Source organism: Paralichthys olivaceus, chromosome 16 (assembly GCF_024713975.1).
Source record: "Paralichthys olivaceus isolate ysfri-2021 chromosome 16, ASM2471397v2, whole genome shotgun sequence".
Taxonomy (NCBI): Eukaryota; Metazoa; Chordata; class Actinopteri; order Pleuronectiformes; family Paralichthyidae; genus Paralichthys; species Paralichthys olivaceus.
Window position 1 is genome coordinate 13,197,120 of NC_091108.1, and position 19,480 is coordinate 13,216,599.

At 39.9% G+C, this 19,480-nt stretch overlaps 2 protein-coding genes across 2 annotated transcripts; one reads left to right on the plus strand and one right to left on the minus strand.

Annotated features, from left to right (window-relative positions):
• The first annotated feature begins 421 nt into the window (after positions 1 to 421).
• On the plus strand, positions 422 to 2,417 carry LOC109641564 (relaxin-3 receptor 1-like). The gene is made up of 3 exons (XM_020106071.2): positions 422 to 760; positions 1,124 to 1,567; positions 1,661 to 2,417. The coding sequence occupies exons 1-3, from the start codon at positions 566 to 568 to the stop codon at positions 2,270 to 2,272; spliced, it is 1,251 nt and encodes a 416-aa protein (XP_019961630.1). The 5' UTR covers positions 422 to 565; the 3' UTR covers positions 2,273 to 2,417.
• A 5,760-nt stretch (positions 2,418 to 8,177) lies between these two features.
• sirt6 (sirtuin 6) lies at positions 8,178 to 18,774 on the minus strand. The gene is made up of 8 exons (XM_020100241.2): positions 18,587 to 18,774; positions 17,510 to 17,637; positions 14,533 to 14,715; positions 12,195 to 12,254; positions 11,383 to 11,478; positions 11,215 to 11,295; positions 9,643 to 9,766; positions 8,178 to 9,037 (listed from the first exon to the last, which is right to left on the minus strand). The coding sequence occupies exons 1-8, from the start codon at positions 18,650 to 18,652 to the stop codon at positions 8,720 to 8,722; spliced, it is 1,056 nt and encodes a 351-aa protein (XP_019955800.2). The 5' UTR covers positions 18,653 to 18,774; the 3' UTR covers positions 8,178 to 8,719.
• Positions 18,775 to 19,480: the final 706 nt, after the last annotated feature.

Consider the following 19,480-nt stretch of genomic DNA (forward strand, 5'->3'; position numbering starts at 1 on the left):
AAGATGATTATTATAAGGATTATTAATAATCCTTATAATAATTATAATACTAAATGTTAACAAACATCATACAAACATACAGTTTAAATATACATCGGATTTAACTGGAAGCAGAAAAGAAGAAATGGTTTACTTTGAGTTGATATCTTCATGTTGCATGACAGAGCCGCTCATGAGCGCCACCAGGCGGTGGAGCAGAGCCCAGCCACTATAAAAGCCTCCAGTGTGTGGATGCTGCCAGCATCAGTGAGAGAAGAGGAGGCTGCTGCCACACTTCAGGCTCCAAAGTAGACTCCTTCACATTCAACAGCTCAGATCGTTTAGGTTTTTATTCTTTCTTCCACAACTGGAAACAACAACGCAGATGCGCTTCTAGGAACCACTCAAATAAAAGCTGCGATCTCCCGCTGAGACTCTGAGCCTTAAATGCAGCAGGACGGGGACGATGGGGATTTGCGCATCTGAGACTGAGCCCGAGAAGAGGAGGAACACCTGCGAAACTTATCGGTTTAAAAAGTAACTCGCCCCCGTTTATTTCGTATTTCCCCCCCGCAGCTGCTTCATCATGCAGAGCAACAGCAGCGCCTCCGCAGCCCTGAGCGCGTGTGGAGAGGAGGACGAGCGCGAACTCTCCAAAGTGGTCAGTCCCACAGGAGCAGCCTCCAACCTGGCCACTCTCAACATCTCCCTGAGCTGCTGGCTCCACGTCCTCTCCAAGGAGTCCTCACTGGACCTGCACGGAGACGGAGCCAACCTGGCGGTAGGTTTGATTATTCCATACTTATCAATTAATCAATCAATAATCAAACTGTACTTGTACAGTAACTTTCATACAGGTGATCACGAGCAATCACGAGCCAAGAAAAGACAATATACATAAAAATGTGGATAGTAAGATGTCATAAAGACTTTAAAAGCTACAATAACAATAAAACATTTTAAATACAATTGGATGAAAACATACATGCAATAGATTTTACTAAGGAATCCAAGAGTGTAAAATGTAAAGATGCATGAAAAACACTTTGTTTTGGTCGTGTTTTGGCTTTAATTTCCTTATGTGCAATTTTTGTTTCATCCTCTTTAAGAGAAAACACTAAACCCAATTGTTGTTGTCCGACAGGTGCGAGTCCTCATTGCCCTGGTTTACCTAGTGGTGTGTGTGCTGGGGCTTGTGGGTAACTTCCTGGCACTCTTCCTGCTCCACTCCCGCCGCAGGGGCCATCATCACTCCTCCATTGACTGCTTCGTGATGAGCCTGGCGCTGACGGACCTCCAGTTTGTCCTCACCTTGCCATTCTGGGCCGTAGACACGGTGCTGGACTTCCGCTGGCCTTTCGGCCGTGTCATGTGCAAGATCGTCAGCTCGGTCACCACCCTGAACATGTATGCCAGCGTCTATTTCCTCACCGCCATGAGTGTGACCCGCTACCGCTCCCTGGTTACCTCGCTCAAGATGGAAAGCCCTCGGATCACCACTACACGGGCCAAGTGGGGCAGTTTAACCATCTGGGTGGTGTCTCTGGTGGCTACTCTGCCTCATGCATTCTACTCCACCACAGTCCAGGTTTTGAGACTCATCTATCATTCCTGATTTGATTTGCTTACTGTGTATTCTCTGTTGTGGGTGAGCAGCCTGATGCAGTTGTTGCTTTTACAGGTATCTGCTGATGACGAGCTGTGCTTGGTGCGGTTCTCTGACTCCGACTCAGGCCACTGGGATCCGCAAGTCCTGCTCGGGCTCTATCAAACACAAAAGGTCCTCTTAGGATTTGTCGTGCCCTTGATTGTCATCAGTGTGTGCTACCTCCTGCTCCTGAGGTTCATCCTGAGCCGGCGCATCGTTGGCAGCGTGGTCAGTGGAAGCGACACTGAGAGGTCAGAGTCCGAGAGGGGACGCCACCGTCGCCGCTCCAAGGTCACCCGCTCCGTCACCATCGTGGTTCTGTCCTTTTTCATCTGCTGGCTGCCCAACCAGGCTCTCACTCTGTGGGGGGTGTTAATCAAGTTTGACATGGTGCCCTTCAGTAAAGCCTTCTACAACGCACAGGCCTACGCTTTCCCCCTGACTGTGTGTCTGGCCCACGCCAACAGCTGCCTCAACCCGGTGCTCTACTGCCTGATCCGACGGGAGTACAGAGCTGGACTGAAGGAGCTTCTGCTCAGGGTGTCTCAATCCGTCCAAAACGTCCTCACTCTGGCTCTGAGAGGGAGACGAGTGGAGGAGGCACCATCCAGCCTGGTCAGGATACACAAGGACATCAATATGTGATTCACTGTTGGACGAAAAGTTCGATATTTTGGGGAAAAGTGCTCATTTACTTTTTTCTTGCAGAGTTGAAGGAGAATATTGATCCTCTCATGTTAGAACATGAAATAGGAAGGTACAGCCAGCAGCTGATTAACTTAGCTTATCAAGCGATACAATACCTAGCCTGGCTTTTACATAAAACCCATGAAGCTAACTAATGAAACATAATCTGTAGAAAAGCTGAGATGTAAAAATGACCGCTCGCTGTATTACGGAGGTTTATGTGTCAGACAAGTTCTGGGCGGGGACCTGTTATTTTCTGGTGAGATTGTTTTTGTTCAACAGATAAAATGAAAGGTGTTAATAGGTGGGTGCTAATTTTTCACCATGTTGGCTCCCCATGTTTCCAGTCATTATGCTAAGCTAAGTCAACTATCTGCTGTAGCCTCATATTTGCACAGAGACATGGGTGGTATCAGTCCTCTCATCTAACTCAAAAAGAAAGGCAGGTGGCATATTTTCTAAAATGTCAAACTTTTCCTAAGCTTTACCTAAAACTTGTGTGCCAGGTTTATTTTGGTGCCATTTTTTAATACATGTTTTTTCCCCCTATATCTTTATTCAAGAGCTCATCTTTCAGTTTGAGAGCAGGACATAATAATTTCACATACAGATTTTGTAATGCTGTCACTCAAAACCCTGCCCTCACATTCAAATAGCCCCTGCTTGTGCTTGGATTTGCTCTGCTTGTGCTCAAACTTTGCACTCAGACATCTGTTGCCTGGATAGATTTCCTGCGCTCCAGCTTCAGCTCTGACTGACTGCTTCAGTCTGTCAAAATTCCCAACCAATACAATGAAAGGTGTTGTTTTGTTAATTGCCGGTGTGTCAGCTTTACTTTACTAGTCTCGTACAGGCAGTTACTTTTTATACACTTCTGTATGGGAGCAGGCAGTTTGAGCGCAAGCAGAACAGATCCAAGCACAAGCAGGGGCTATTTGAGTGAAAACATTACAAAATCTGAATGTGACTTCAATAAATCCTGCTCTCCAACTGAAAGACCACTCTTTCTCCCAATTCATCACACACACACACACACACAAATATTTGAGATTGCCAGATTTCCATTATGACGGATGTGTTTAATATCTGTGTTATTGTTGTTAACTCAGTTTGTCCATTCGAATCTGTCACACTTCATTTGTCATTCACATTTAAACTTAACTCCAGTATATTTGTTTTTTTTATTCTGTGTAGGCAGTGTTTGATGGAGCATGGAGCTGTCTGCCATTTTCATGTCTCCCTGTGACTGCCTTGCTGTGCCGCTGTGAATTGTTTTGTGGATACACGTGTGTTCTGTGACATTAAATAAAAGGAGAGGACAAAAGAGTCTAGTGACGTCTGAGGGAAGTTAATCTCTCCTGCTGCCACGGAATTGCAGAGATGAGGCAAAATTAGGCAGCTGCACAAAAGCTGCCATATGTTTGCCCTTTTTCCAACCTTTATAGTTTGCACATGGGTAAATATCTTCACCTGCACACAGATAAGGGCACATGTCACACACACAGACACACACACACTGCAGGTACACTTCTACAATCATAATAATGGACGTACAGTATTCAGCACGTCTCTGTGTGGGAGCTTCTGATACTAAAAGGCCAATGGGTCACTGGGGGAACCTGCATCTTCCTGCCATAAATGGAAAACAGTCAAAAGAACTAGAGTCAGTTCTCTTTCAGCTTACTGCCCGACACTGTGGTGTTCACTGTGATAGCAGGAAAAGTCTTATGTCGCTGTCGCACATCTGTCACATCGTTTACGCCAATTTTTGTTTTTCTTTTATCAACCTGTAAACGCACATCCAGAGTTTAGAGGAAGGACTCAAAACCTTTTACTTAAGTAAAAGTACAAAATAAATAGACCATAATGTACTTGAGTAACAGTACTGCGTTCATTTAGTACAAGAAGTTAGTACTTTTTTAAAATTTACTACAAACATAAGAACGTGTTAAAATTAAATTTAAAAGAAAAGGAAATAAAAATAAATAATACGATTATTCATAAAAACAGAAAAGAAAGAAAGTTAAAAAATGAGAGTGCAGGAGTGTGGGTAAGTGCAAGATCAAAGGCCGAAGCAAAGAGAGGTGTTTTTTAAAAGACATTTACTAAACTAGCTTGTCTGATATCTAGTGGCAGTTTTTTCCACAACTTTGGAGTGTAATTTACAAAAGCTGCATCTCCGATTTCCAGCTGATGTTGGGAACCTGTAATAGACTTGCTGCAGATGATCTCAGTGTTCTAGAGGGGACATAGTTAACTACAGAGTCAGCTCTGTGACTCGATCACATATTTTTGGACCTGGCTCACAAAAAAAAACCAATCTGACAGGTATAGTGCTCCCGGCTATTCATCTTCAAGGACAGCCAGCAATTTCCTGAGTGCCACTGAAGAAAACCACTTGAGGAACATACTACTGTCGGTGAGTGTCATCCCTAATAAGTTAAAGCCTCAAAATGTTTCATTCCAAATAGAAGATAGTCGAAGATGATGTTCATTCATTAGCTTCACATTTATCCTTCGAGGGTAACAGAGGGGCTGGAGACAAACAACCACTCATGTTCACATTTATACCTACAGACAATTTAGAGTCTCTATCTAATCTAACCTGAATGTCTCTGCACTTTGGGAGGAAGCTGGAGTAGCCAGAGAATAAAGAGGCACTGGGAGGAAATTGGGAGCAAACTACACACAGAAAGATTGCTCTTCTTGTGAAGCCATAGTGCCAATCACTGCACCACTGTGCTGTCATTAAAGATGATGTGCAGGAGTGATGTATAAAAAAAGAAACAAATAGGTCAGTCACACTTGGAGGGGATAATAATAAAAGCTCTTAGTATAGACATGATGCATGTTTGAATGTCAGTATGGAAAGATGTTTGCAAAACAGCACAAAAGCTCCCACTGAAGAAAAGTCTTATTTTTGGGTACACACTATTTCCTACTATTTGAATGTGCAGTAATTTATGGATTGGTCAATTCTGTTGTTTGACAGACAATCCCAACTTCATGTCAATGTTGTAATCTTGACTCAAAGTCCACTTCCTCCCGTTTTTCAGAGCTCCACTTAGTCTTAAATCGAAATTCAGCGTTTTCTGGTGCTTTCAGCCACATCTCACAAGTTTCAACAGGACTTGAAGTTTAAAGGTACAGTGTGTAGAATTTTGTGATATCTATTGTTGAAATTGCATGTTGCATGTTGAAAGCTTTAAATATTGAACGTTTCTCATTGTTTTCATTATGAGGAAAATTCAACTGCTTCTAAACGTCTTAACCATGATGAGGTTTCAACCACTTTTGCTGGTCTTCAGCAGGAGAAGATCACAACCACGTTTCCCAGTTTTCATCATGAATGCCACAGGCTGCAGCTGAAGTCTGGATAAAGGCTCGACTGCTTAATATGGTCAACATCATGTCGAGCTGTCAACTGATGCTGTTGATCACAAAGAGCTTCAGCTGCACGGTGATGAAGACCTAATGAGATGTGGTTGAAAGCTCCGGCTGAAAGCTCATGGTCAATCTGCTTTCAGCCACATCCCATAGTTTTCATTGTGAAAACTTTGAGCTCTTCTATTAGTCACAGCACAAATGGACAAGACACTAAAGCCTAACTGCAGTGTGAAGGGTTGAGTGCTATAAATAGCATCCCTGTATGAATGTTTGTGTGAGTGACTTGTAGCTTTGATCTCTTTAAGTGAACATTAAGTGAATTTATGCTGTTTTCAACACGTCACTCTCTAGAGAATCTTTTCTGTCGAGAACGGAGGCGATGAATCTGGATGCAGCTGTTAGCGCCGTTTTATCAGCAATTAGTCACATTACAATTAAGATGCAAGTTTTGATAATGTGGTTCATCCTTCAAAAAGAGCAAAGAGAGGAGGTGACTGCCCTGAAAATTGTTCTTGCACGATAATGAGAAGGTTCATGACGCCTGCAATCAGCCTGGGTCAAAGAGGGAGCTTGTGATAAAATCAGTTCAACTCAATTAAGAGTCTTTTTGAACAGTTCTACTTCCAATTTATGAGTAAATTACAGCTACTTATTTCTCTTTTCTCTCTTTTTTTGACACTCAAACCTTCAGGTGTCGAGGAAAACAGTCTCAAAACAGTCTCTAATGGCTCATACATTTTCGGAAATCATGGATTTGCTCGTTACACATTTCCCAGCACTTCATTCAGTTTGACATTAAAGCAAATATAATCTTGCTATGAATCTGCTGCCACCTGCATTTGATGGAGATTCGTCTGATTTTGTTTGAATTACGTTAGTTTCAGGATTACTGGACTCATCACAGAGGATTTGATGACAGTGTTTTCAACCCAGAGGGACAGTTATGGGCCATTAAAGTGAAATTGAGAAAAAATGAATACTATGTTTAAAGCTGATTCACCCTGAAGCGGCACGTACTTCATCTTCCTCCCATTTGCAGAAAGCTTAACTTTTGTTCCTCAGAGTCTTGCTCAGGCTCGCTCATGCTGAACACTGTCTATAACCAGACTGTTATCATCCATTATCAAGTCACTTTAATGAGATTCAAGTACTCAACACACTTGCTGTCTCATTCAGTTAATGATTTCCTCCAACGATCTAGTGTGACTGCCTTTTTAGGAGCATAAACTCTTCAGTCTAAGAGGCCATTAACACTGCAACAGGTTAGTCTGACCTTGTTGGCTACGTTCATTGTTCTCACTTTCCTTAAAAGTGCCATAGAGCTCCACAGCTGTGAGCGTTACAAAGTTAATAAGCTCTCCTCCAGACTTGATTCTGGCTTCATCAGACCACATCAACAGTCGTCTAGTCTCTTTGTGCCAACTCAAACCATGCCGCCACTGACTGACTCCTCATGGCCTTTCTGTAACTTAGTGCATAGCTTTTCCACTTTATAATGATGGAGTCTGAAAACTTTTCAGAAACCATTCCTCAATATTCTGACTGAAACTTGTAAGAGCCAACATGGCTCTGATCTTCCCTGTCCTATGTTGGACCTGAAAAACTTTATTTTTGTTAAATTTACCACAATAGAATAAAATTTAAATAATAAACAAATTTAAAAAAATCATTTTTGGGTGAACTATCCCTTTAAATGGACAGGGATGTAAGCAAATTGAGTTTTTCAAAATTAGTTTTTCCTTTTGTAAAATCTGGTCTGAAAAATATCCATCAAACAAGTATAAGGTCCACTTCAGACCTCGTATTATTATCAGTGAATAGTACGTCAGTTCACACATGGCTTTTAAATGCACCTCTACGTGTCTGGAGTGACCACTTGTAATGGAATCTCACTCCCTCACTCAATATGCAAATCATTTCTGCCCACGAACACTAAACAGTGTCTCCAGAGCCTTAATGAGGACAATTCATGAGACACGCAGGTTGACTGAGCGTGTGTAGGCGTTACAGCTGTTGCTCCTATGTCCAGGAAAACAAAGTGCCTAAATGGCCGAAGCACATTCAACATCAGGCATGCAGCGATGTGATCCGCACAGTAATCGCCTCCACATACAAACACCTTTGTCCCACTGTGCAGCTGTGGCATTGGGGAATGAATTATCTTAATTACTAAAGAAAACTGAGGTGCAATTAAAATGCAGGTTTTGTTTTTTCCCGGAATCTGTATTTTAAAGGTGGAGGCACTTCTCTCCTCTTCCCATTGACAAGAAGGTTCGATTACCACCTTCATTCACGATGCAGTGATGCCTAATGAATCTTTTAACTAGCAGTGTATAGATTCTGTCCTCAGTGACGGCGAGGAAGCGTCACGGCAGACAAAGACTCATCTGGCTTTTTTTCATTTCGTTTGAAAAACAGAGGACACTGCTGGCAGTCAGCACTTACACAGCATGCAGAGAACACAGCACAGAGCATAGTTACTTATTATTTTTAATGCCATTATCTATATATATAAAAAAACTTTAAAATGGCAGACAAAGTACAAGACTTTTTCCTGAGATAAAAAACACTTTCCTAGAAACAAGCACAAAATGTGGTAATGAACAGTTTTCAATGTGGTCAGTGTGTTACGCCTCTTTTGTTCTCCACACAGACTGTTTACCTGCATGCAACCAAAGCCTGCTCAAACATAATTGGTCATACTATAAACAGGAAACCAGAAGGCTTCCCAACCCAAAATCTTGTCCCTCGCCTACACATTCTACATATTCTCATGTAGAATCTTTTTACAGAGATGAACCTCTATTTGCTGTTCATTGTGGCTGTGACAGTAAGTAGAACAAATCTAGGATTGACAAAACCACTTCAGTACAATTGAAGTATTTGCTCCAGAGGGCGTTAGATGAGCAGAACCTCCGTCATCTGTGAAACTGATGAAACCGAACACCCTCACATGTAAACTTTGTTTCTGGATGGGTTTGTGTCGAGACGCAGTCGAGAAAAAAAAAATACCTGAGGCTATTTCTCTTCATTTATCACCACTGGGGCGTCTTCTCTCTCTCTTTTTACTGAAATCATCTCCTCCTTCACGCTCCCATTGTCCATTAGCTGTGCTGCTTCTCTCTTCCTCTCCTCCTTAACAAGGTTCTTTTTAGCTCTTTTTTTTGCAGGAAGAGCACGTGGTGGTTTGACATCGTAGGCGGACTCTGAGGCGCCTGTGGAGCTTTCGCAGACGGTCGGCCCTTCCCACTTTGGGATTTCCAATCCCAGCAGTTCCATCAGCTGTTTAATGACCTCGTCCACGTAACAGTTGATACGAAGGTGCGCATGCTTGTCCTATGAGACAAAATATTACAACCGTGAAACAAAAAACAGGAATGTGTGTATAGGAGTATTATGGTAGTAATAATATTGCAAGAAGAAAGTCATAATTTTAGGCTACATGTCCTATTAGAAGGGGAACATCAGGAGCGGCTTGTGAGGAAATACTTAAATTCAGGTTTTCGCAAATAACAAGACAATTCATATTTTGTTACATCAGCACCACATTATCAGGAGTATCATGAGTCTGAAAAGATTGTGTAAGAAACAGTGTCTATTTTGAAAAAAGAAGCACAGTCTTGGTGCAATTTGCCTGTGGAGGAGGAAATGGTGGACTGTGAGTTTATTGTTGGTTACAACTGTGTGATATTCGAAGAGGATTCTCTGTTTCTCAAGAAACACTGAGATTGGTTCAAGATTTTGGATACAGGAGTGGAACCCTAGATATTTGTAATATTATGACTTATACTTGTAATATCAGATATTGTATTCTTCATTATGGCAGACAGAGCATCAGAGCAGCATTTCTAAAACCCCAGTACACACAGTAAATCATGTGCCATTGGATGCTTCCGTATATAAACATGTGTGTGGGTTTATGTTGTATGATTAAGACTCACGTGCTTCGTAGGCTGCAGGTTGACAATGACTATTTTCCCTCCTTTGCGTTTGGTTAGGAGCGGAAGGTCTCCACTGGGTTTGATCTGCAAAGACGTGCCGAGGGTCAGTGCCAGGTCTGCTTGTCTGTGAGTCAACAGTAGAGAAATATGTCACACATAAACAACAACTGCAGCCGCTTGTGTTGTTTTCTGTTTGTTATTAACGTGAATTTACTGTAATGAGATGAGGTGTGAGCTGCTACACGTCAGAGCTGCAATGGCTGCAGGAATAACATGTGGTGCCAACAAGAACCGATTGGTCACTTATGACAACTTGTGTTTTCTCTGTTTCCACTGTTGGTTTGAAGATGATAAAGCTGCAAAATGTAGTCAAACAAGTGAGAATTTAAATAATAAAACCGTAATTGTATTATTATTAATTATATGTTATTATTATTCCTTGTTACAGTCAAAGAGATGAAATATAAGCAAACTGAAGAAGGAAACAGAGTATGTAGACATTTTGTGCCTCTGATGTTTAACCATTACGTGTGAATTAACTTTCAACATTAACTAAAATAGTTACTTTACCTACTGACCTAAAAAATAATTATATCGCACTTTCTGCAAATGTATGGCGGCTCTGAAGTGTTTCAAAAATCCTAAAAGATATTTCACAGGGATAACGAAATATTCAATTTCCTTCACACAAAAATATGTATTTTGTAAACTTATCAACAATAATATTGAAACTTAAATGTTGATTAATGTATTTTTCACTTCACATCAAGAAAAGAAGCCACTGAAAATAACAGATGGTTCAGAATAAACATAAACATAAATCAACATTAAAACCAATGACCAAAGTATTCATACATTAAATATAGTTGTTTATACAATGTTTTAACTCTGGTGTTTCAGAGTGAAAACATTGGCCGGTCTCCTCTTATTTTTATTCATTTATTTAACCTCCTTTAATCAGGCAGTCTCATTAAGATGTCTGATCTCTTTTTCGTGGTGACAACACAACACAGAGTTAAAAAAAATAGAAGCAACACAATAAGGACTTAAAATTACAAGAATCATGAAAACCTCACATAACAAAGATTTAAAATGGCATGGGGAATGTGAGACTGCAGTTGAAGGACAAATTGGAGCTCATTCCAACAAAAAGCTGCATCAAACCTGAAGCTCCCGTTCAGGTATCATGTTCAACCAACATTAGTGCGAGCGTAGTGAGTTACTGGAATGGGTAGAACAGTGACTCCAGTTAAACAGTTTATATTTACCTGATATGGGTTACACACAATACATCAAGATGCAGCACATACATTTAATTCATCTTGCCATTGTGTAGATAAATGTTAAACATGTTTTGTAGCTAAAGGATAGAAAATGTTGACACTTGAGGCGAAAGGAAATATAAAGCAGAATAAACTGCGTGTCAGGAAGCTAAAAGAAGCAAAGCGCTAAGGAAAGGAAGTGTTTTGATAGTTTATCAAGGTGGACGCTGAACCGAAAACAAAACGGCCAGTAATAAAATGTAAAAGGGAAACAATTGAGCACAAACTGCAGCAATAGTATCTGTCTCACCTGCTGGCATTTTCTGCTTTGTTCAGGTCTCCGTCAGGAAGAGCATCCTCCCAGTCCAGTATGGTGCTGATAAGCTTCCCTCTGTTGTAGTAAAGAATGTAAGAAACACATGAATAAATAACAAATGGTAAATCATCATTTCAAAATGCACAAGTGCGTACACGTTACCTGCAGGCCCTGAGTCCTCTGGAGCGCACCACGTCACAGTAACGTCCTGTCGGTTTCAGGCCCATCACACCGATCACCTTTTCTCTGACGTACTGCCTGGAGAACCATAAACACCACTGTTTAACCAGAGAAACATTAATTAACTAGAAAACACGGTCACTGACGTGCTCCAGGAATCATTTTGAGGTGAAAGGCTGATGTCTACTGCAGTTTTCTTATTATTATTCTACAGGTGTGACACGGTTTCTCTGCCGCTGCAGTGTATCTGTGTCAGAGTTCAACATTTGTGCGTTCAGAAATGATCTCCTGCACAAGTTACTACCTGTTCTCCTCAAGTCTGGCCTTTCTCCTCTGATGTCTCTAATTGACGAGATGTCATCAATTTCAGAGTTGCTTTTGAGTGCAGTTTATTTGTTTTAATTATTTATTTTTTCAGATGCTAACACCACATCTGGCACCATGTGTGATGACAGTGACTGAAACTCTTCCTGTTTGTATTGTACCCACTGAGTGATTTGTTCTACATTTTAAACCAAAATGACCAAACATTCCTCTACCTTAATAACCTGCTAATCTGCCATCCCCTCTCAGGGATGTGTATGAGAGACAGTGCTGCGTGTGCAGATGGAGCATCCTATCACAATATCGAGGTTATTTCTAAAACTTGTTCTCTTGTGACAATTCCCGATTGTAACAATTACAAATTGCCAAGTGAGCGTAACTAATAAAGTGAAGCTTTTAAAGACGAGAATAATCAGAGTTTGGAACGTGCGTGCATGCGTGGGTGGGTGTGTGTTTGTGTGCATACGTACCGGCCACACTTCTCACACTCCTCCACAAACATGTTTCCATGAAGCTCTGATAACAAATCCCTAAGAGAGTGACAGGAAAAAAAAGTCCACAAAGATCAGAGAGATGAAATTCATTTAGACTAAAGTTAATGGTAATGTCAGGAGTCTTCTGCACAACACTTGCTCAGTGCTTCTTTGCAAATGAGCCTGTGATATAAATATTCAGAGTACTTGTACTTAATGTACCTTTGAGTTCTGGCAGCTGCAAGTAGAAGCATCAACCTGTTTAATTCAATAATCTGCATTCTGCGATTTCCTCAGAGAGCTTCCACTTTACTGCCTGACTGACGGAGGAGAGAGTCAGAGCCAAGATGGCTTCCAGGAAAGGTAATTGTGGGTCTAAGTACTAAATGAAAATGTGGATTTTTTTTTGTTAATACCAACATGATTGGAAGATCCAGATTTAGACCAAAACAATTTCCATTACACTGAGAATTATTTGATCTGCGTCTCATGCATGTCTCATGTCTGGTGCTGTTGCAGCTGTTATCACAAAGCAGCAGCTTTACATTGAAATCAATGAGTCATAACCACACATGTGAAAAGCAATGTGATATCTCACACATCTTACATAAGCTGCATACTTGTAGAATGTTAAAAGTAAAACCATTATAAACAAATGGGGATGGCTAACGTTAATATTTTAACAATACTACAACTCTAATCAATACTGCTTATTCATCCAGCACCTTCACACTGTATTCTCATCAGTTCTTTCTGATCTTTTTAAAAAATTAATGAGTGAGGTTATGAATTTGACATGACCATTAGATCTCAGATCAAAGCACTCTGAGCATCACACATTTTACCTGAAAATACAACAAATAAAATATGATGCATTATTAATAATTCAACTCTCCAGCACTATCCAAGCCTCACACAGCTCCATCTTGAATATGTGTTTGTCTAAATGTAAGTGCTTTAGCTACAATGTTCTGAAAAATGCAGATCTCTGTATAATTTTTTTACTTTGAAGTAAAACTCAGATACAAAATTAAATGCAGTACTTTTTCTTTGCCTGCAGTCTGCTCCTGCACTCATCTGAAACTGAAGCTTTGACCTTATGAACACATCAGATTCGCTTTATGAATCATGGTGGTATAATTTAGTTACTTAGCCTGTGCAGGCTAACGTACCTGGGGCAACGGCAGATGAAATATGAGTCAGGCTGTTGAAAACTACATCTCTCCTCCCAGAATGTGATGGACTTTGCCATTATGTTTGGACCATAGACTAAGATGGATGACAGATCTCCACGTCCTCCGATTATCCCGAAATGAAGGCAAATATCCCTTTCATCCATTTTAATAGCATCAAATAACTAACAAAAGAAAACTTACAGAAACTTCATCATTGTGATAAAAAGGGCCTATAATAAGAGAAAACATTTTTTTTTGTTTATGACTGTTACTGCTTCGCTTTTAAAGAGCAGTCACGTTGTCCATCTTTATACTGTATACAGTCTACGGTTTGAACACACCACTCGTGTTTCTGTCCTCAAATGTAAATTAAGTGTTGCATTTGTGGCAACAAGCATCAGCTTTACCGAAGTGTAACCACACTTGGGAATATTGAGTTCCCTCCGCCATTTTAATTTGTACCAAAGAGCAGCGCCTCTGTGCAGTGTGTCTTTGTGAGTGCAGGTAACAGCTTCTTCTCCGCCCCCCAGAGTAAAAACTCCAGGTAATGTCTGAATGTGAGAAAAGAGGAGATTCTAAAGAAGATTTCCTGAGGGCGGATAACTCAGCATGACAAAGGAGCCATACACATAGGAAACATGGAAAAAATATATCACCTTGGAAACAACATTCGAGATCTTTTAGTGAGACAGGAGGTTTGCTGCTGCTGCATTCATCACACGTGAAAGGCAAAAAGATTACAGTGCCAATTGTGCGAACATTCCCCAGTGTTCATGTCTGAAAATGGATATATAGTTTTATACAACTTATAAATGTTATAGATGTTCTTGCTTTAACATATTAGCAAACAGAGTATCTTTGCACGGCTGGTCAGACAAAAAAAGACATGATTACTTTCCCTTGCATTATGTAAACTGCAAGAGGCAACTTCACAGTTTGTAGACAGTAACTGATAAATTATAAAAATTAAAAATACATCACCAGATTTATCGGTTATGTAAATAATCACGACAGTGTTGTATTTACAGCTTGTTCTCCTGCACCCATGTTGTGGAAAAACTCTCATACTGGTTTGAGAGCTACTCAACTTTAAGTGGTTTAGTGTGAGATGCGTGAAGTGAGTATATCATGCTGCAGGACAGGAGGCAGAGTGGAGATACCTGGGGAATCCTGAGCGGACGTGCAGGCCATCCACATTCTGGCTGATGAGATACTTGAGGTATCCGGCCCTCTGCAGGCCCACGAGCGCCATGTGAGTCAAGCTGGGCCGAGCGTCTTCAAACGTGGTGTCAAAGTGAGGTGACTCACCCTTTTCTTCTAACGTCCACACTCCCTTTGGACCCCTGGAGAGGAGGATAGTGATGAATTAGGTATATGGTTATGGTTACAAAAACACACTGCACCCACTTCTGAAATCTACAAAGAAAATTTGAGAAAATATATTAAACAAAATTATCCCACGTTTCACAAAAGTAACAATTAATGAACATGACAGAAAAATGTCTCACAGCAAAGAGTTTTTGGGGTGAAATACATTAAAACTGTTGTACAATCCACCATCATTCATTTCGTGCTTCTTTACTTAACCATTCAGTCTTATGCGTCTGAGTGAAGGATGAACACAGCGCTGATGAGAGTCCTGGTGCCATCTGACAAACTGACGGCCGCAAGTTACTTCAAGGACGCACAACTTATCTTTATGCATCAAACAAGGGAACGCAGCCTGTGAATCCTCTGATGCAGTCACAACAGTCTCATCTCTCGCTTTCTATGTGAACTCGAACGGCCCCATATCTCATCACCAATATGATTCACCGCCTGCTCTGCCAACACCAGTTCAAAGACTAGCGGTATTAACGGAGAGGCACCTAAATCATTTATTACATGCTTATCACCATGAGAGATGCTGAAAGACATGAAAGCCACAGAGGATCTGTAATGCTGGTAAATAAGGCTGTGTTTGATTGTGTGTGTGGCTGTGTGTGTGTATGTGGCAGCAGTGGGAATATGATTTGCGATAATATTCCTGATGCAAAACCTTGGCTTTAATGATGCGGCGGTCCAAGGTCAAGTCTACCTGCCTGACAGGCAGACTGGTCTAATCATTCACACTAGCTGAACAACAAGAAAAAAAAGAATGAATGAAAGAATGTGTAAAACAATATAAGTTCTTGCAAGTTACATGCAGCATCTATTGAACTTCTGTTCATCGTGGGAGAGGGATCCCTCACATGTGGCTCTCTCAGGTTTCTGCATTCTTTTGGTAGTTTTTCCTTACTCTCGTTGAAGGTTAAGGACAAAGGATTTCGACCTTGTAAAAGTCCTATGAGACAAATTCTGATTCGGGAATATGGGCTATGCAAATAAAATTTGATTGATTCTTTATTTTATGTGTTGCAACTCAGTTGGTAGAGGCAAACTTGTGTTTGCACAGAAACAAAGGAAATTATTACTATAGAAGAAAAAGAAGAGATCAAAGCAGTGTCGATCTTACAAAAAGCTGTACCTCCCTCATATGCTCAACCAGAGGTACTGCAACAGGGATTCTGCAAGTTTAAAAAAATTAAATTTAAGATTTTTTTTTACGGCCATAATGAATGAAATTTAAATCATATGTCAAGTACGACAGGAATAAATAAATATCAGAGTATCAGAAATATTTTCACTTCCCCATAACGGATGTTGAAGGTAGATGAGGGTAACCCTCCAAACACCACGTTATCTCACAAACTATAGGTCAACTACAGACAGTAGGTATCCATAGTCTCTCCCACAGCCTCACACTGCACTGCCTCAGTACACACACAAGTGAGTGTAGTACTTTATCAGTTTCATATTGGTCTTGCTTGTAGTTTTATCGTTGAGAAAGAGCTAAAACAAACAGAGACATTACAAACTAAGCATGAAGCAAAAACATTTCTCTAAAAAACATATTTTACTTTAACACTTAGTACATAAAACTAAGTACTAAAATTGAGATTATTAAATTTTAGGCTTTGTAAGACCCAGTGGAAACCCTGTACAAGAGAAACCAGGTGAATACACCAAGAGGTCCTCGTTGTGTCAACATGACCCTCAAAATGGGCGCTTTAGCTCATGGTTGGATGGATGACACGTAGACGGTCACTATTTGAAATTCAAAACAAGATAAAAAAAAGAACTCCTCTATGGTGTTCACATGAATACATCTATATTTCCAAGGCTGACATAAAATCCGAAATGGCACTATGCAGTTACAGTCATTTTCTCCTCTCCAACTTCCAATTTCTGAAACAGTTTGTTCCTTCTTCTCATTTCAATTTCCCTGCTTCTGACCTGTCAGAGACACTTTTCTTAAAACCATTTAAGAAAATGTTATGCATTGAGTCCAACTAAAGGATGTGTTTGAATATGTTTGTTGGCCCATGAAAGAAATACAGAATAATGGATTTTCTGATTTGTCATAAACAAAAAACCTTTGATAGACATTTAAAGGTCCAGTGTGTAAGATTTAGGTGAAAGGGATCTAATGGCAGAAATTCAATGTAGAATAATCCTCATGATGTTTTCACTAGTTCGTTTCATCTAAATTGTATGAATTTGTAGTTTTCTTTACCCCAGAAAAAGCCCTTTATATTTAAATACTTTTTTATTTACATCAATACATACCCTTTCTATGGAGGACACCATGTTTATTTACAGTAGTCCAGACTGGACAAACTAAACACCTTTTGAGTTTTTATGACAACTGAAGGCTACCACAGGTTCTCTGTCATGTTCGAAAGAGCAGGGTGAGGTGAGGGGCACTCAGCTGCAACATAAAACTTCAACACTCCATATCACTAAATTCCACACACTGTACCATTAAGTCTAACTGGGGTGGAAATAAAATCTTAAAATATCACAAATAATTTGTACACTTGGAAGATGTGGAAAACATTGTGTTTTGACAAAACTGCAAAGTTACATAATAGCACCTGAATGGAGAATTAGCACCACCTCATGTATAAAATGTGCATAAATGTAAGATTTCTTTATCCATTTTTCTTAAAAAATTTCCATCAGTACATGCAGATATAACGTCACAAGAAATATGTGCAGGAACAGTAAATGGCGATAAAGAAAAAGAAACAGAAATGACTTTGTTTTGTGCCTCACCTGAAGTCGGGAATTCCTGCGGAGGTGCTGATTCCTGCTCCAGAGTGGACGACCAAGAACTGAGACTCTTTAATCAACTGGGCGAGAGTCTCCACCTTCACCTTCACCTCCTCAGGACTATCGAACGTCTGCCACAGCACAAAATACAATCGTGTTGGGAATGACTAAGAGCTCAATCAACATGAGGGATGAGTCATATATATATATATATATATATATATATATATATATATTGTGCAAGCAAGTCGAGACAGCTTGAACACTACATTAGGATTTTGATCTTAATGTTGTGTTCAAGCTGTGTGAAATATAAAGTTAATATCTAATGATTGATATGAAGCCTGTAAATAAGAAAATATTAACATTTTTAAAATCCATCCATTTGCAGACATGATCTCAAAATGGAAAAGTAATGTACAAATATTTCAAGTGAATGTCGGCTTTTCCAGTATTTGGGCTACATCCATAAAATGAATAACCTTTACATTACTACACAGAGGTATTACATTTTTAGATAATTTACATAAACATAAATACAAGGTAAAAATGGTATCAAGATTTAATAATGTCATGATGGCATATATCGATACTTATCACGATGTTACTGTTGAAGTTTAGAGACTGATATCTGCTCCTTAGTGAAGGTTTTAAACTCTTCTTCATGAGCAGAGAATGACAAACACTTGATAAAGAGGAAAAGGTTTTCTACATCTGAGGTAGATTATATCTCCTCACTGTGCTTACACCACACCTAACCATCATATCGACTCATATTGGTCCTTTCTTATATTGCTACTGATGAGAATTATACTACAATAACTACTGATATTGTTTTAATGCCCAGCTATAACATAAATAATACTTTTAATGCTTGAACACTCTTCCCCGTACTCGTTCTTACCTAAAACCTTTACTTTGGGTCCTTGTGTTCAAATCTCTAAATGTTTATAAAGGATCTAAATCTTCTTCTCCTTCCACATCCCAAACATGCATGAACCTGACACCCTCGGCTAACATGCTAGCTCAGTTAACCGCCTCTTTATGAGATGTAGCTCCGTTTCATTCGTGTGAATTTACCTCGGGGAGTCCGCAGACACCTTTGTCCGCATACGGAGAGAGGCCAGCGGCGTAATTCACAGACATGACTGTGTTTTTGTCCTCGCTGTTTTTGTTTAGAAATCTCTTCCCGTGTGTTTTCTACACAGCGGGATGCTAGCGGCGCAGTTTGCCTGACGTCATCTCTGTGCGACGACATATGCTGCGTTCACTGAGATTACAGAGTAGAGGCAACTACTTCCTGTCCGACCCACAGACTGTAAATAAAGAATATATCCAATCCTTGGCGTTTAGTTTCCTTTCTATTTGGCCAATCTAAGTTCACCATACACTGACATTGTTGACAGGATAATACTTATGTTTGAACATAACTTTCATTGAAATAACTGGAAGAAATCCAAGCCCTCTTTTATTGTCTTTCAAATTATTTTAAATGATTTTTATCACTAAAGAAAATCCACTGTCACAATGAAATGTATAAATATATGTACATTCTTGTTATTTTGATTCATCTCCCCCATATGGAGGTCCAATGTGTGGAGGTTTGTGAATTCATGTCTTTAGTTCCTTATATTTCTAGTCTTAATATCCCCCTTTCATATGTTGACAACTTGATATTATCTTTGTCTATATGTAAATGCTCTCTGTGAAAGTTTTGTTTGTATTTTATGTATGTTTCTATAAAAAGAAACATATTCTTGTCATGTAGGAATCCAGACCGATGTCTTTTCTTTCAAAGAATGAACAGATTTTACATAGCTGGAGCCTGTCTGATACCCCTTTTCTCTATGAAAAACATTGGTGTTCATTTATAATAGTTATTTGCAGCACTTGTATTATGTATTATTAGTGACGTAAAGAGTGATTATAGGTGTTAATTACCAATTTAACAGTAAATTATTGTATGTTATGAAA

Excerpts from the sequence above, each read along its gene's own strand:
- LOC109641564 (XM_020106071.2), top strand. The coding sequence starts at position 566 with ATGCAGAGCAACAGCAGCGCCTCCGCAGCCCTGAGCGCGTGTGGAGAG. Across the intron at positions 761-1,123 it reads GAGACGGAGCCAACCTGGCG|GTGCGAGTCCTCATTGCCCT; the intron begins GTAGGTTTGATT and ends GTTGTCCGACAG. Across the intron at positions 1,568-1,660 it reads TCTACTCCACCACAGTCCAG|GTATCTGCTGATGACGAGCT; the intron begins GTTTTGAGACTC and ends TTGCTTTTACAG.
- sirt6 (XM_020100241.2), bottom strand. The coding sequence starts at position 18,652 with ATGTCTGTGAATTACGCCGCTGGCCTCTCTCCGTATGCGGACAAAGGT. Across the intron at positions 14,716-17,509 it reads GCAGGAATTCCCGACTTCAG|GGGTCCAAAGGGAGTGTGGA; the intron begins GTGAGGCACAAA and ends CCTCCTCTCCAG. Across the intron at positions 12,255-14,532 it reads GTCCGCTCAGGATTCCCCAG|GGATTTGTTATCAGAGCTTC; the intron begins GTATCTCCACTC and ends TCACTCTCTTAG.